Genomic DNA, 18207 nt, shown 5'->3' with positions numbered 1-18207 from the left:
AAGTACTTGTAAGTACTTGACTGTATATAAATGATATAGTTGGAGAGTTATAGTAGCAAATGCCCAGCTTGTGAGTGAATAACGTATGAATGAATATGATAAGCATTCATGTGATGTGGGGCACGGGACTGAGCGAATATGACACAATATTTTGTTCTAAAACAATTCAGATAATCACGCTAGCAAGAAAGTGGAGAAACAATTGACACAGGTAAAGTCCGACTAAATTCGAGGAAAGGACTACCATTCAGTTTTCTTCACTCACTGCCTCCTTAGAAAATATGCTCCTTCAAAATCAGTCAGTATAGTTATGCTTTCTTTGCCTCCTAAAAAGTAGGTAGGCTCCATCTTTCAGTGATTTGGGGCCTAGAACTCAAAGAGGTTTGAACCCAGGCGTTAACCTTTTGAAGCTCTGTTGTTTTAAATGTTTTACGGTAGTTGAATGTAGGGCTCAAAGAGAGATGTAGTGTGGAGCCAGGTTTTGTAAGTAGACCAGGACATTACTCCTATACATCCTAAGCAAGGTGCAACAATACTCAAACTTAATACTCAACTCAACCATGAGTCAGTCAGATTTTGCAATTTCGTCTTCATATCAGAGAACCTCAATCAACAACAGACTGGGAAAAATATTAGAAGTGTATACATGTCAGGATTCCACAATGTTTGGCATCGTCAGCATCCAAGAGGACAGTCAACGAGCATAAGCCCACAGGCAAAACCAGTGAACATTTTCCAAAAATGATCATAACTACAGTTGAACTAAGAGGTACATGTAAACAAAAAATTGTTAATCTCTAAATACCACAAAAACATCACTAATAAAAATTTGCACAATCACTGCCCCACTTTTTAGTAACCGATCAACAACCACTCAATATTGGGGAAAAAAACTCACGTTTAATAACAAATCAACAACTAAATACTGTTAAAAAAAAAAAAAAAAACTCACCGCCATGCATGCACAGAAAGTCATTGTTTGAAATGGGTCCTGGCTCTGCGAAAGTCTTAAACTTATTCAGCCATTCTCGAGAAATGTAAAATTGCAAGAGGCTCGGCTCCATCATGGTCAGAAGACTGGAAACTCTTCGCCTCTCTTTTTGAGCATCTTCACTGCTCTTTCTGAGAAGCAAGCAAAAGTCAAATGTAATTCTTAATGTAAAAGAAAAAGCAACATCTCTTGCCAGCTATAACACTAAGTCAAAACAAAACAATTTAGTGTATTACTATTGATGAATGGGCTTTATGCAGAGCACTGGCAGAGAACTGTTACCTACTCTTTCGGGGGTGGTTTGGGGCTTGGGTAGTTTGACAAAAAAAGTGCCAGAGGCTGTCATAGATGTCCTGCCTCCCCACCCCATTGACATCAGTTGTGCAGTGTCTACACAGGAGCTGTTAACCCACCCTCTGTGATATAGGACTACACTTTTCTATAATGGCTCTTCAGAGGGTGCCGTGTTTGGATAGTTGATAATATCTGACATGTGATGCCACAGTGTGAATTGAAAGGGCTACATCTAAAAATTCTATGAGTCACCACCAGTTAAAGCTTTTTTGCAATCTGTACTGACTGAATACATTTTTTATCTTTAAAATGTATTCAGTCAGTACAGATTGCAGGATCTTTAAGCATGGCTCTATAGAGTGTTTTGCAGGCATGGAATCGAAGCAAATGAGTGGTAGTTAATGCACCACGACAAAGGCCAAATCAGGATCAGGTCAGGATTTAAAACAAGAAAAAAGATTGAATTTGTAGGATACTACTAATGTGTTGTAGTCTTTTTCAAAGATTTCCTGAGAACAAAAATGTGGTCTGGTTAATATTTATGTTGAGTGGTAGTATTTTATTGTATTTAAATTAATTTTAAAATAACAGAATAAAGAATAATTCATAAAATCAGCATAAAATCGAGACTCAATTCCAGTGCAACAGCCTCTAGTTATACTTTGGAATAAATCACGGAGTATTATTTCTAAGTAAAAGTACCTGGTTTTGTCAAGCTCCTTATAAAACAGTTCGTTGGGGTAGAGAAGCAACATCTTGTTGCTTCCTTGACAGTTCTTACATTGTCCTCAATGAAGGATTGGCACAGATACTTCCTCTTCAGGTCAAATAAATTTGGACAAATGCACAGTATATGTTCCAAAACTTAAGATTTGTAGTCACACAGTCTACAGCGAACATCAGCGCCCAATCACTTGTTAAAAGAGCTTTCAAATTCAGCGATGGAGATAGACAGCAGTAGGAACCAACGATGTTTGATCTTTTTAGCAACCTCCAGGCCTGGGTTGAGGTAAAGCGGTTTTAAAACATCCAACAAGTCTAAGAGTAGTTATGTTTATAATCAGAGAGTGGCCATACGTCTTTCTGCTGACTAGAGTATGAAACAGAGGTTTGCAAGTATATTTTGGAAGGCTTGATAAGCCAGCCAGAGAAGGTTGTTTGTAGTTGGCAAGGCATTTCTCAATATGCAATACAGCCCACTTCTGAAGGAAAAAGGAAACCACTTTTGAAGGAGATTCAGGTTATAATTGAACAAGATTGAAGAGAAAATTTGTGTAATTACAGACAGCCCCTGCTAAGTGGGTGCTCGTCAAACTAATGTGGCCCAGCTTCAAAGCTGTCTCACTAACACACACACAGAGCTGAGTTGACTGCGTAGGCCAAGCCTCTGTTCTCCTTCTGAGAGTGGAAGGTAACGATTCAAGCCAAGAAGACCACATTAAGCGCCAAGGTGCTAATGATAATGAGATGATGTGAAGGCCTCTGTCCTCCAAAGACTACATATTGTGAACCCACAGGCACTCAGGATGGAAAAGTAGGCCTGTAAAGTTATTCTTAATCGCCTGCCTTTCCAGGTATTTGCTCAACAAGTCAGACTGAAACCAGTCTTGTCTGAGAGAGTGAATCTTGCACCTAATGTGCTAATGTATGCAAAATGGTCCAATGAACACTGGGGGCCAAATGTAGATGCACGCTCAAGAACAACTCAATTGAGCTTTGTTATCATGGCCCAAGAAGAAAGGTTTTCTAAACTGCCAACACTGGTTTCTGATGGGGTGAGAGCACTCCCAACCCTGTGTACAGCAGAACGTGGGGGGAGTGAAGAACCAAAGAAGAAATGAGGAAAGACATTTCTGTGGTAACAGAGACATCTAGATTGTACAGGGGCGACACATACATGTAGGGAGAATGCCAAAAGACTTTAGACATGAGCAGTCAATAATCTAGATAAAGCAGATGTGTACATTCTTGACTTTGAGAAACAATGGGACCATTGCGTGCACATTTATGAAAATTCCAGTGGGCAGATAGGACATGCAAAGCTACACCTGTACTTTAAGGGCTTGACAAGTACGTTTTTAATCCTGGTTACACTGACAATAGTGTATTTAGGGTTAGATGGAGGAGATATATAATATTTATTATTATACATAACCACAGCAGATATCCCGAAGGAGACATAGTGAAATTATTAACAATAGTAAAATATCACCAGAAATGTTGACAACATGGCTTCTTTCATTACATATGCCCACCCTGATAGCAAGTGGGATCTCATTACATAACAGATGATTACCTTTTCTACTAACAGTGAGCCCTGACTATTTTTCCAGTGTGGTTGGTTAGAAATTGGGAACCAATATTTTAAGAAAAAACAGGATTAACCACTCCAGATGACACTGATCCCTGTCCCTTGCCACATTAATTCCATCATCACATATGGCACTACCTGAGATAACCACATTTGAAAACCATGACAAACTGAGTTAAGTAAAGGATGTAGATCCTCTTGAACATCACGAAGACTGAAAGATAAGACCTCAACTAACTTATCTTACAGTCAAGCTGGCAGACAAATGGGTATTTTATACAAACAAGGGAACCCGAAAAATGGCTAAGGACCACGGGTATCAATTATATATGTAGAAAACAATGGTCCTGAGCAGACACTAAATTTTACATAAAATTAAATATAGACCACAATGGGTTACTATACACATCCAATGTCCAGCCGGACAGGGGATTTTTATTTTTCAGATACTAAAGGATATGGTCAAGGATAATGAAAACACTACATTTATCGTGGGGCACAATCCTGCACCGTACAGCATGCGGAACGTGCGGGGGGAAAAAAGGGAATAACAATGCAGACAGTTTAGGACAAACAACAGTTACAGGCAAAGACTGAGAGCCGTTGCAACTTGCAGGCATAAATGAAGTTGTAGCAAGTTTGACAAAATAGAGACCACAACGAGTAAGCACAATGGATATTTGTGGCACTATTTTTAAAAAGTCGACGTTTCGATCCCAAGCTCATTGATTAACGGGATCATCTTCAGGACTAAATTTATAACATTTGCCTGGTTTTTAACGCCTGTCAGAGTAAAGAAAACAAAGAAAATAGCTTGTGTGAACAAGGGAAAACTTAGAACATATTAAGATTACTCGAAAGTTATAGCATGTCAGAAGGTCAAGGTTATCAATTGTGCACATGGAGTTGTGGTTAAAACGACCGTGCTCGGGCCTATTCCGGTCAAGTGAGTGGGGATTTGTTTGTGAGTGTGCTATGGCAAGCAGGATTTAATAAGTGACATTCAATGGGGGAATGATGAATGACTGGAGGTGTTTGGAAGTTTAAGGCATCGGCGGGCTACCTAGTTTCTACGTAAAATTGGTTTAAAAACTAGAACCACGTGAGTTATTAAAGGTGTGTGAATGTGCATTCCGATCGTGAGCGGCATGGGGGACAGTCGTATTTATTAAAAAATAAGAACCGGTATTGGGAGGACGTGAAGTTATGAGAAACACGTAACCGGGGGTGTTAACCATTACGGAATGGCGCGTGACTCAGTGAGAAAAGGAAGTGTAACATGTATGCTTACCCCAATTGAGGACATAGGGGTATCACATATGGCAGGTCAGAGTGGAAACTGACAATGAAGAACAGCGTTGTTGCTTTTGGTTTGGTCGCTGTGAAAAAAGTTACATTGCGGTTGGATTTGGTGTGTCATAATCGATGTGGGGTTGGGATGTAAATGAGTCTAGGGCACATACCTTGCAGTTAAGGTTTCTATCAAACTTAGTGGGCGCTGGAGCGTGCTGCTCCTTGCCTGGATCGGCTGTTGGGTAGTTAGACTGTGGTGCAGATGGGCCACATTTCAATGCGCCAAGGTATTGCTTCAATATACTAATATGTTACAGTCCAAGCTTGAAGGAATTGAAAATAAGGGGAGGTTTTAGTCAAAGGCTGCCTAAGTGAGGAAAATTCTTAAAACAGTCAATTACATCGGGGTGAGGGGTTGTCTTACCTGTGGAGAGATACAGCAATGGAGATCTCTGTCCTCAGCAACAATGTGCTGTGTAGTAACCGGCTCAATGGCAGGCACTGGGCGCTGGTGCTTAGTGCTCTCATTTAAATAGAGCGGGAAACCACTGAAGGACCTCAGAGGGGTGCCAAAAGGGAGGAAGGACTATGGATGGGTGATAGCTGTGTGTAACAGCGGTGGCCATCTTGGGTGAGTGAAAAACCAAGTGCGGTTAGTGTGAAGTGCAATGCAAGGGCGTGCGTAAGTGTCAATGTGTGACAAAAAAGGAGTAATTTACGCATTAACTTATTACAGTTATTTACAGAACATGCTTGGGATAATGGCCTGCACAATTGGAAGTAAAATTTGAACATGTACTGACGAATGTGGTATATACAGTTGAAAGTCACAGTTTGTGGCATATACAGGTACAAGTCAAGGTTAAGGATTTTCTCAAGAGATCAGCCAGAACAACCAATTAAAATCCAAGGTGTTGCAGTATGGTATTAGTCAATTCATAAGAGGGTAGTCCAGTCCTCATTCCTATTCAGGCCATTTTTGATTGTATCAAAAAGGATTATTGCTTTTAGTTCTTCACGGTTTAACAAATGGGTCATGTTGCCTCCTCTCTGTGGCAATTTGAGTACCTTCAGAATCGTCCAGCGGATGTCATCTTCGTTGTGTTTGGCATCCGTGAAATGTTCCACCAGTGGTGCGTTGGGTGTGTTACACCTGATACGACTTCTGTGCTGTCCAATTCTTGTCTTTACTTTTTGTGTAGTCTGGCCAATGTACAGTTTCATGCAAGGACAATGTATTAAATAGATAACATTGCAGGTATTGCAATTAGAGAAGGCATTCGAATTAACTGTAATGTTATTGGCAGTGAAACTTTTGCCTTCAATAGTAAAATTACAAACATTACAACCACCACATTTGAAATGTCCTAGGATAGGAGAAAGACCCCAAAAAGAATCAAGTGTTACATGGGGGACAGTGGTGGGAAGAGCTGCTCTTACCAAGTGATCTTTCAAATTTCTGCTTTACAGAAAGCGAATAGCGGTCTTTCAATGCTAAGACTACCTGCATTAATGACTGGCCAGTGCTGAATTATAGACTTTCTTATTTGGTTGGATACTGGTGAAAAGGTAGTGACGCAGGCTATTCTTTCCAGTTCACGTTTCGGTTTGGGAGTCAGAAGTACATCACGAGGGCAGTACCATGCCCTTTTGGATGCATTTTTTACTATCCTCTTGGGGTAACCACGATCTTTCAGTTTAGATGAGAGAGTGGCTGCCTCTCTGAAGTAGTCTGCTTTGGAAGAGCAGTTGCGCCTGATTCTCAGAAATTGAGAATATGGAAGTGAATCCCTCAGGGCCCTAGGGTGGTTACTTCCGTAACTGAGCAGCGTGTTCCGCTCAGTGGGTTTTCTGTACAGGCGTGTGAGCAATTCGCCTTCAGAGTGGAAGATTGTCAGGTCAAGAAAGGCAATGGCAGATTTATCAGTGGAGATCGTAAACGATAGGCCTGAGCAGTTGTTATTTAACCAATGAAGGAATTGTTGTAGTGCACTGATATCATGTCTCCAAATGATAAAAATGTCGTCAATATATCTTCGCCATAGGCAAATGCCTGGGAGGAATGGATTTGTGTCAGTGAGAATGGAACCTATCTCCAATTGGTCCATGAACAGAATCGGTAAGTTGGGGGCAAAAATTGCGCCCATAGAAGTCCCTTTGATTTGTTGGTAATACAGGTTATCAAAAGTGAAAAAATTTCTTGTCAAACAGATTTCTAACAGTTGTAAAATGAATAGTGTTGGAACAGTATGGGGGCGGGGGCGGGAGTCAAGTGTTTTTTGTATTACCAATAGAGCCGCTGTCTGGGGAATGTTGGTATACAGGGACTCTAAGTCCATGGTGCATAGTGTATCTGATGTGGGGTCGAATGGATGGTGTTCGATAAGGTTTATCATAGCCATGCTATCTCTCACATAGCAGGCAGTGACAGGTACAAATTCTTTGATGAAGAAATCTACATAAGAACCAAGAGGCTCAAGGATTGAGCTGCAGGCTGACACAATTGGGCGTCCAGAATCTCCACTGGTAACATACTAGCAGTGGGTGAAAATGTAGATGGGGGACGGAAAGGGGTAATAGTCAACCCTACCAAGGAAATTCAGGCCCTTATCTTGAAACTTACAACTGAAGCTGTCAGTCAGGGCTTTTTAAGCAAAAAAGAATTCATTTTCTTAAATGTGAAATCACCACGCACACCGGTCATCTATACCCTTCCCAAAGTCCACAAAAATTCTACCAACCCTCCTGGACGCCCAATTGTGTCAGCCTGCGGCTCAATCCTTGAGCCTCTTGGTTCTTACGTAGATTTCTTCATCAAAGAATTTGTACCTGTCACTGCCTGCTATGTGAGAGATAGCATGGCTATGATAAACCTTATCGAACACCATCCATTCGACCCCACATCAGATACACTATGCACCATGGACGTAGAGTCCCTGTATACCAACATTCCCCAGACAGCGGCTCTATTGGTAATACAAAAAACACTTGACTCCCGCCCCCGCCCCCATACTGTTCCAACACTATTCATTTTACAACTGTTAGAAATCTGTTTGACAAGAAATTTTTACTTTTGATAACCTGTATTACCAACAAATCAAAGGGACTTCTATGGGCGCAATTTTTGCCCCCAACTTAGCGATTCTGTTCATGGACCAATTGGAGATAGGTTCCATTCTCACTGACACAAATCCATTCCTCCCAGGCATTTGCCTATGGCGAAGATATATTGACGACATTTTTATCATTTGGAGACATGATATCAGTGCACTACAACAATTCCTTCATTGGTTAAATAACAACTGCTCAGGCCTATCGTTTACGATCTCCACTGATAAATCTGCCATTGCCTTTCTTGACCTGACAATCTTCCACTCTGAAGGCGAATTGCTCACACGCCTGTACAGAAAACCCACTGAGCGGAACACGCTGCTCAGTTACGGAAGTAACCACCCTAGGGCCCTGAGGGATTCACTTCCATATTCTCAATTTCTGAGAATCAGGCGCAACTGCTCTTCCAAAGCAGACTACTTCAGAGAGGCAGCCACTCTCTCATCTAAACTGAAAGATCGTGGTTACCCCAAGAGGATAGTAAAAAATGCATCCAAAAGGGCATGGTACTGCCCTCGTGATGTACTTCTGACTCCCAAACCGAAACGTGAACTGGAAAGAATAGCCTGCGTCACTACCTTTTCACCAGTATCCAACCAAATAAGAAAGTCTATAATTCAGCACTGGCCAGTCATTAATGCAGGTAGTCTTAGCATTGAAAGACCGCTATTCGCTTTCTGTAAAGCAGAAATTTGAAAGATCACTTGGTAAGAGCAGCTCTTCCCACCACTGTCCCCCATGTAACACTTGATTCTTTTTGGGGTCTTTCTCCTATCCTAGGACATTTCAAATGTGGTGGTTGTAATGTTTGTAATTTTACTATTGAAGGCAAAAGTTTCACTGCCAATAACATTACAGTTAATTCGAATGCCTTCTCTAATTGCAATACCTGCAATGTTATCTATTTAATACATTGTCCTTGCATGAAACTGTACATTGGCCAGACTACACAAAAAGTAAAGACAAGAATTGGACAGCACAGAAGTCGTATCAGGTGTAACACACCCAACGCACCACTGGTGGAACATTTCACGGATGCCAAACACAACGAAGATGACATCCGCTGGACGATTCTGAAGGTACTCAAATTGCCACAGAGAGGAGGCAACATGACCCATTTGTTAAACCGTGAAGAACTAAAAGCAATAATCCTTTTTGATACAATCAAAAATGGCCTGAATAGGAATGAGGACTGGACTACCCTCTTATGAATTGACTAATACCATACTGCAACACCTTGGATTTTAATTGGTTGTTCTGGCTGATCTCTTGAGAAAATCCTTAACCTTGACTTGTACCTGTATATGCCACAAACTGTGACTTTCAACTGTATATACCACATTCGTCAGTACATGTTCAAATTTTACTTCCAATTGTGCAGGCCATTATCCCAAGCATGTTCTGTAAATAACTGTAATAAGTTAATGCGTAAATTACTCCTTTTTTGTCACACATTGACACTTACGCACGCCCTTGCATTGCACTTCACACTAACCGCACTTGGTTTTTCACTCACCCAAGATGGCCACCGCTGTTACACACAGCTATCACCCATCCATAGTCCTTCCTCCCTTTTGGCACCCCTCTGAGGTCCTTCAGTGGTTTCCCGCTCTATTTAAATGAGAGCACTAAGCACCAGCGCCCAGTGCCTGCCATTGAGCCGGTTACTACACAGCACATTGTTGCTGAGGACAGAGATCTCCATTGCTGTATCTCTCCACAGGTAAGACAACCCCTCACCCCGATGTAATTGACTGTTTTAAGAATTTTCCTCACTTAGGCAGCCTTTGACTAAAACCTCCCCTTATTTTCAATTCCTTCAAGCTTGGACTGTAACATATTAGTATATTGAAGCAATACCTTGGCGCATTGAAATGTGGCCCATCTGCACCACAGTCTAACTACCCAACAGCCGATCCAGGCAAGGAGCAGCACGCTCCAGCGCCCACTAAGTTTGATAGAAACCTTAACTGCAAGGTATGTGCCCTAGACTCATTTACATCCCAACCCCACATCGATTATGACACACCAAATCCAACCGCAATGTAACTTTTTTCACAGCGACCAAACCAAAAGCAACAACGCTGTTCTTCATTGTCAGTTTCCACTCTGACCTGCCATATGTGATACCCCTATGTCCTCAATTGGGGTAAGCATACATGTTACACTTCCTTTTCTCACTGAGTCACGCGCCATTCCGTAATGGTTAACACCCCCGGTTACGTGTTTCTCATAACTTCACGTCCTCCCAATACCGGTTCTTATTTTTTAATAAATACGACTGTCCCCCATGCCGCTCACGATCGGAATGCACATTCACACACCTTTAATAACTCACGTGGTTCTAGTTTTTAAACCAATTTTACGTAGAAACTAGGTAGCCCGCCGATGCCTTAAACTTCCAAACACCTCCAGTCATTCATCATTCCCCCATTGAATGTCACTTATTAAATCCTGCTTGCCATAGCACACTCACAAACAAATCCCCACTCACTTGACCGGAATAGGCCCGAGCACGGTCGTTTTAACCACAACTCCATGTGCACAATTGATAACCTTGACCTTCTGACATGCTATAACTTTCGAGTAATCTTAATATGTTCTAAGTTTTCCCTTGTTCACACAAGCTATTTTCTTTGTTTTCTTTACTCTGACAGGCGTTAAAAACCAGGCAAATGTTATAAATTTAGTCCTGAAGATGATCCCGTTAATCAATGAGCTTGGGATCGAAACGTCGACTTTTTAAAAATAGTGCCACAAATATCCATTGTGCTTACTCGTTGTGGTCTCTATTTTGTCAAACTTGCTACAACTTCATTTATGCCTGCAAGTTGCAACGGCTCTCAGTCTTTGCCTGTAACTGTTGTTTGTCCTAAACTGTCTGCATTGTTATTCCCTTTTTTCCCCCCGCACGTTCCGCATGCTGTACGGTGCAGGATTGTGCCCCACGATAAATGTAGTGTTTTCATTATCCTTGACCATATCCTTTAGTATCTGAAAAATAAAAATCCCCTGTCCGGCTGGACATTGGATGTGTATAGTAACCCATTGTGGTCTATATTTAATTTTATGTAAAATTTAGTGTCTGCTCAGGACCATTGTTTTCTACATATATGGCAGACAAATGGGTGGCATAGTTATTCTGAACCCAACTGATCACAATCTAGAAATCAGATGCCACCTGGGTGTGACAATCATTACTCCAGTTCCCCCTGGCATCCTAAAAAGTAACCATGAAAACCTATTCAACAGGTGTAGATCTTAGATGCCGGCTACTTAAGAATGGATATGTTTTCGTATATAGTAAAAATCATGTAGGTTATATCCTTATCAAGATAAGAAAAAAAACACAACTCAGAAAACGCCAGGACACAGCTGTGACGTATTGTTATTCTCTTCTGGAATATTCTGTTAAGATATAGAGAAGGTCATCAAACCTTTTGTGTAAACCACACCATTTTATGCATGGGATAGCACAGATCTCACCACAAATAAAAAAGATCTGAACTTTAATGAAGACCAAGAATTACTGATGACTTTTGACATCCCAACACTTTAGTAACCTGCAGGATAGTGCTATGGCCAACATACAAAAGATACTGGACACTCAATCCTTACCTGTGCTAATGCCTACATATTTTGTTAAACTAGTGAATTTCTTTACTCAAAAACTATTTATGCTTTCTAGGGGAGTACAGCTATCAAATTGAAATAACAGCAGTGGGCGCAAACTTTGAGCTTATTCTGGCTAACATATTTTTGGATGACTTTGAGAGTAAAGAACATGTTACTTACCTGCATACTCTTATCTGCAGATTCCTTACTCTTGAAGCTCTCCAGGTGCAAGAATGGACCAAGAAATATTGCAATATCTATCCTGCAGTGAAAGGTGCAAGCAGAACTATGAAAGCCACTAAGGTCAAAATGTCATTAAATAAACGCACATTGTAGTCCTGCAGATATTCAGGACAAAAACAGCCAGGAGCAACCCTAAATAAGTAGACTTCACTCTAGTGATGCCCACAGGAGACCATTTTGTGGCAAGAACATAGCAGATTTTTATACACCACATGATCCAGTGGGAAATGTTCTGCTTCATTAATGACCTTGTCTTTCTTGGATCCAGCATAGCCAAGGAAAATCTGTTTAGCAATCCGGTACTTGTGGGTCCAGTCAATCTAAAAACTGAGGGCCCTGAGCGAACCCAGTAAGTACAGTCTCTCCACCTCTGACTGCCTTCAGCAAGACAGAAGCCTTACTCCTAAGAATGTTTATTCAGAAAAATGATGGTGAAAGGTGGATAAACAGACAAAGCTTGCCTATACGCCAAGCTGAATTAAAGGCAAATAAGAACACAGTCTTTAAAAGAAGCAGGTGCAAAGGATTATGGTGCATAGGCTTAAAGGGTGAACCCATTAAGAAAGTGAGCACCACGTTAATGTCTCACTGAGGCAAATGGAGAAGGGGGTGGGGGATGAATGGGTCAGCCCCTGCAGAAAATCCATAACTAAAGGAGACAACAAAAAAATGGATGACTCATTTGGTAAATTCAGTATGCCCAAAACCACAGACAAATAGCCCTTGACAGAGTTCATAGCAAAACCTTGCCGGGCAAAGGAAAGCATAAAATGCAACGCACCAGTCAACGCCCACTTTGGTGCACCAAGAAACAAAATAAGCCAGACACGGAGAATAAACAGAGTTGGGAGAGTGGCAACAAGTGGACAAAATCACATCCACCACCTTAGAAACATGATCGAATTAACTGATTAACTCTGAATGCCTTGCTCAATCTTCAGCCATGAAGATGGACACTTGGAGTCTTCAATGCCAAACCTACCCCTCCAACTGCACCAGGAGTCCTGTCTGAGCAAAAGCATAAGAGGAGAGCACAAACAGCGGAGCAGATCTGAGAATCACACGCTACATGGCCAGTCCAGCACAATCAAGATCTGCACATCTTTTTGGTGCAGCTTCCTCACGAATCAAAGGAATGGAAGGAAAGGCGTGGTGGAGATGGAAGACCCACCTCAGACAGACTTAATTTCCCAGATCAACTTGTAGTGAAAACTGTAAGGCACAGAACTGCGGCCAGTGCTTGTTCCCATGAGTGGCATGTCTACTGGAGGAACGTCCTAAATGATCTCTTTTCCTTTCTAAATGCATTTATGGCTCACTCAGAAAGATGATCTTAATGATGTTTTAACTGGAGACTTAAACTGTAAAGTCTCTAACCATTCTATTAGCCTGTTCGCTGGCGTCGAAATAGTTTAAGCACTTTTTATTCCCCCAATTCGCTTTCAAGGACAATTTCTCCGTAGTCTTCTAAGGAAGAAAGACTTGTATTCCTAAACGGTAGATTTTCCCATGACACTCATGCTCAGTTTAGCCATAAATTCTCACAGGTTTTGTCTATAATCGATTACCTTATTGCTTCGTATACTGCTTATAGGTATATCTGATTTGAAAGTTATAAAAACCCAGCTTATTCATCACTAAGCATTACCATTTTTCTTTAAAGTTTGTATATCTTTAGTGGGATCAAGGAGATTTGATGGTACTAAGTCCCAGTTTAATAAGAACACAGGGAGAACCCAATGGATCCCTCGTAGGATTTTTAACTTAAAAGAGATATTAGAAAGGACAGTGAACTATATAGGCCTCTGGAAAGAGGATGCATGTTATCACTTATGAAGCAAGAGTACTCTTACTGATCCACAGACTTTCTCCAAAGCACCTCACAAATCTCAGTGCTGGCAGCTCCTCTCCTTAATTAAATGATATGTCTCCTTCCGAAAAGGAAAACTCAGATTAATATCTTTGCTTAAGAGAAGACACCCCCTAAAGACTGGTTTAATAAAACAACATTGGGACCACAAATGGACCGACTTAAGAGAAGCCGCATTTAAGAAAGATGCAAGAAAATTCTGGGAAATCATTGCCAATTTTTGTGGGTCAAGAGTGAGTTCCTGCCCAAAGTCCATCAGTGAGAAAATAATGGGCAGTTTTATTCGGGAACTATACAAGGATAATCCCAGGGCTGCTTTTTGTGTTGAAGATCTCCCTATTGATGCTGAGGATTGGCTGACTATGGTCCTCCCTCCTGGAGTTGAGATTGTGACTTTGAGTAGTGCGATGGGGTCCTCTGGCACAATGGGCCAGGACAAAATCGTGATCTCGGTTATAAAAAGGGAAACATTACTTTGGCCAATCATTCTGCTTCCAATCTTCGATTAGAGTAAACCAACTCTGCTGTTCCTTCTTCCTGGACTGGAAGTGTTATTGTTCCTTTATTCAAGAAGGGCAATTGTAATCTACCCATTAATTGCCGACAAACTGTATTGCTAAATGCTGTGGGCAAGGTCTTTACTGGATGCCTATTAGTGCACCTTAACTCTTGGGTTGAGGATAATATGATTATACCGTTAGAACAATTGGGTTTTAGAAAAAAGCACTGCAGAAAATATTTCAGCTTTGCAACTCATTACTGAAAAATATGGGTATTTCAGGAGCTGATCTGTATATGCTGATTTTATTGATTTTTTCGCTCATTTTGATAAGGCGATAAATAAAATTATCCAATCTTAGAATGCCTAGTATTCTACTGCATCTAATTATTGCTCTTCATTTCTCTACATGGTGCCAGATACTGGTAGGTGGGGATCGGGGACTATCTACAGTTATCCCCATAAATATAGCCTGAAGTAAGGGTGTCTGCTTGCTCCATTACTCTTTTCCCTTTACAAATCAGATCTCCTTAGCTGCCTATCCAAAAGTGCGGGTTTTCCACCCAGTATCGGGGTTGCCCAGCAACTTGCCTATTATGTGCTGATGACATTGTGATCCTTGACTTAACCCCTAGAGGACTAGATCGTCGTTTAAGTGCACTAAAGCAGTATGCTAGAAGTCACGTTTTGAAATGTAACTCCTCCAAGAGTAAGATGTTATGCTTTCTGGGTAAAAGATTGGGTACGCTTTCTAATTATTCTTAGTAGACAAAAACTGGAAACCGTTAAATCTTATATCTTCCTAGGTAACATGATGTGTAGTACATTAAACGATTCGGAGCATATATCCAATAGCGTTTGTAAGGCACAATCACAAGCCGGGGTGGGGGCAGTGGGGTGGGTGGTGCTTGGAGGGAGTTTTCTAATCTACTGTCAGTGTATCGAGTCAAAATTCAGCCTGTCCTACTCTACGCTGTTGCATTAATTGATGTGGCAAAATGGGACTTTTTAGATAAGGCCGATAGACAAATGTTAGGGAGTTTGCTATCAGTCAATACATCAGCTCTCACTGCTGCTTTAGGTTCAGAACGTGGATTAAAAAGTTAGGAAGTACAGGATTTGGTAAAAGTCGTGTGATGGAGTAATTGCCTCATGAATAGTGACTGTAACTCTCTGCAACACCCTAATGTATAAAGAGATATTTTAAATGAAAAGAGACAAAGCTAAATTTTTTAGGAATCTTGAATATGCATGAGGGCAATCTGATTTCAACTTAAGAATGGTTTCAACCCTGCCGCTGGTACTACTTAAATCCCTTTTGTAAGCAGGTCTTTCTTAAGTTAAGTTTCCGTTTGGATCTTGACTTTTATTGGCAAAAGGTAAATCTTAAAGCAGCAATGAACTCTCTTATTTTAAATAAACCGCAGCAATACTTGACATGGAATATGGCCAATTGGGTTAGACACCTCTGGGCGCTAATTTGCCTAAATATTGTTCGGTTGAATGGTTTAATATCTAAATGATATGGCACATCAAGCATGTCACTTTTGTCAAAATGGGAGCCAGGATTTGAACCCTGTTTTATTTGTATGCCCTGCCTTGCTGCTATATTGTCGTAGGTGAAAGAGACCCCTTTTGAAAAGATTTTCTATTACCTTGACTGCTGAGGGTATGCATTCAATGCTCAAACCTCCAAATGAAGTGTTTTGAATTTATATTTTTTACTTTTTTTAACTGCTGTTGTATTTGTACGGATTGAAAAGGATGGTGATACAGGGGGAACCGGTTTTGAGATCCTATTTCATTCTGGTCTCAGTGTATTTTGCAAGACAAATACAAATCACTTTTTTAAATATGGAAGCCAGGTTTTGAAATATATCTTCTTCATATGTCCTGCCTTCTTGTTATATCGTGATAAATGGCTGAGACCCCGTCCCTAAATTTCTCTGCGCGTATGACTACTGTCGCCATATATTTTTTGTTCATCTCTTTAAATGAAAGGTTTTGCATTCATGTTTTTAACTTTTATACTTAAACATTTTTTTACATTAGTATTGAATGTAGTTGATGGAGCCTAAGGGGGCATCCGATTTTGAGACTCTATTTTAACTTGCTGTGTGTGTACCCTTATATTTCCTTGTTTTATGTGGGCCTCCTCGAATTCCAAATCATAAAATAAACGTAACCTGACTCGGAGACGTCGCCTGACGCCACTTCCGCAACCGACTGAGTTCAGCATCCCCTACTGGCGGCATCACAGCTTTAAAGTTATCCAGATCCAGTCTGACACAAAGGGATTGTTCTACAAGTAAGACATCTGCAGGTAGGATTATTCATCAGAAAAATTGGGTCCCCAGGTGCCAGGCTCACCACCAGGGCAGAAGCTGACTTGTGTCATGCCACTAAAATGGTGTCCATCATTGCCACAATGAAGTCGAGAACAGTTCGACCCCATTGAAGAGGCAGACTGTAAAATATATGAAAGCAAGTTGGCTTTTTCCTCTTCCACAGGCAACAGTAGCTTGAGGACCTCTCCAGCTTTGTGCAGTGCTATCCTGAACAAAACAACTTCCTTAGTGGGAGGCTCCAGAGAGCAGTACAGAACCACCATCAGAGAGGTGCCAAAGCCATTTTTCTGCAGAGCCAAGCAGTTGCCATCATCTGTGCCATGAGGGGGACTGGGGTGGGGAACGGCCCGTCTCACTGCTGTCAGTCATTCTAACAGACCATTTTCAGCACCTGAATAGGGTTTCAATCAGGACCAATCGGTTCTTGAAGCCTGACAAATACTTGCTAGGACACAAAAGAATTTAAAAGAGCCTTCTTCAATAACTTCTGTGCCCTTCATCTGGGCTTAGCACCGGAATTGGAGCGGTCACTTGTTGCTCTGTTGTGGTTCAAAGATCCCCTGGGTGCATCAGAAGGGACCAGGGTACAGTTACTTCAAAAGAAGGCCAACATCACCTGGAAGAAGGCAGCAACATGTGTGGGTCACAACAAGGAGCTGGATAATGAGGCACCAGATTAGAAAACTCCATGTCCGGAGCTGGCCCCAAATCCATCACAGATATGTCCACCATGTCTGGCTCCGAAGTCGGTGTCTGTGTGGTTGAACAAACCAGTCACCTACGAGCTACCCCAGAAGCAGGAACAATATCAAGAAGGCAAAGGACTCTTGCTTTGCCTCTTCCAAGCCCTAAAAGAAATCCTCCTTGAGAATTTAGCCTCCTGCTTTTTGATGGACTTGGCATGCATGGTGCCACACTTCTCGCAAGACTTGGAGTCATGCCTAGGATCCAGGCACAATAAGCAAACGTTGTGCAGGTCTGAGAGTGAAGAGTGGCTTTGCTTAAAGCACGACTACTTTACAGGAGACAGCTCTTCCTATTTAACACTGCAAAAATATAAAAGACTTTCCTAGGAGAATTCATGTCAAAAGGTGTTTGAGAAAGAGAAAAAAAAAGGAACTGACGTTAGTGCGCTGAGGTGACGCTTTGTACGATTCTGCAACATCATGTCCTGGGTGGCTTCTGGAGCCAAGGTGGAGTCAATGGCCCCAGCTGCCAGTATAGGAGAGCTATCGCACAGTTTCTGGATTCAATCTGGCACCTGAAGTGATTCAAGAGGTTAGAGGGTTATGAAACAACTTACACTTTGGTCAGTTTCTTTACATGAAAGAAGAAATTGCAGATTGGAAACAGGCTTTATAGTTTCCCGATTCAGAGATTCTAGTAACCAGAATAAAAGAAAGAGACTATCCAAAATGACTGCTCCAACAAGGCAGAATATGCGACGGGTTTTACACCAGGGAAGGCCCTTTGATTCCAAGACAAAAAATGAAGACTGGCCATGTCATCCGGACACCACTAATCAGTCACTCATTGAACCATGGACTAGTGTAGCCTATATTGACCCACCATTACGGAATTACTGAGCCTCTAGATGTAATCACTATTATGGAGTTGACGTTTAGTATTGTT

The 18207-nt window shown here is 41.4% G+C and overlaps 1 protein-coding gene across 5 annotated transcripts in view; it reads right to left on the bottom strand.

Moving 5' to 3' along the window:
• Nucleotides 1–18207, bottom strand: part of USP33 (ubiquitin specific peptidase 33) — a 407644-nt gene that overhangs the window by 136290 nt on the left and 253147 nt on the right. For all 5 annotated transcript variants that reach the window (XM_085602029.1, XM_085602031.1, XM_085602030.1 and 2 more), the window contains one exon: nucleotides 953–1122. In XM_085602029.1, the coding sequence (XP_085458155.1) occupies nucleotides 953–1122 (170 nt within the window). The remainder of the gene's footprint in view (nucleotides 1–952; nucleotides 1123–18207) is intronic.

This window comes from Triturus cristatus, chromosome 4_2, assembly GCF_964204655.1.
Source record: "Triturus cristatus chromosome 4_2, aTriCri1.1, whole genome shotgun sequence".
Classification (NCBI taxonomy): Eukaryota; Metazoa; Chordata; class Amphibia; order Caudata; family Salamandridae; genus Triturus; species Triturus cristatus.
The sequence above is the reverse complement of the archived record's forward strand: the minus strand, read 5'-3'. Positions and strand labels throughout refer to the sequence as shown.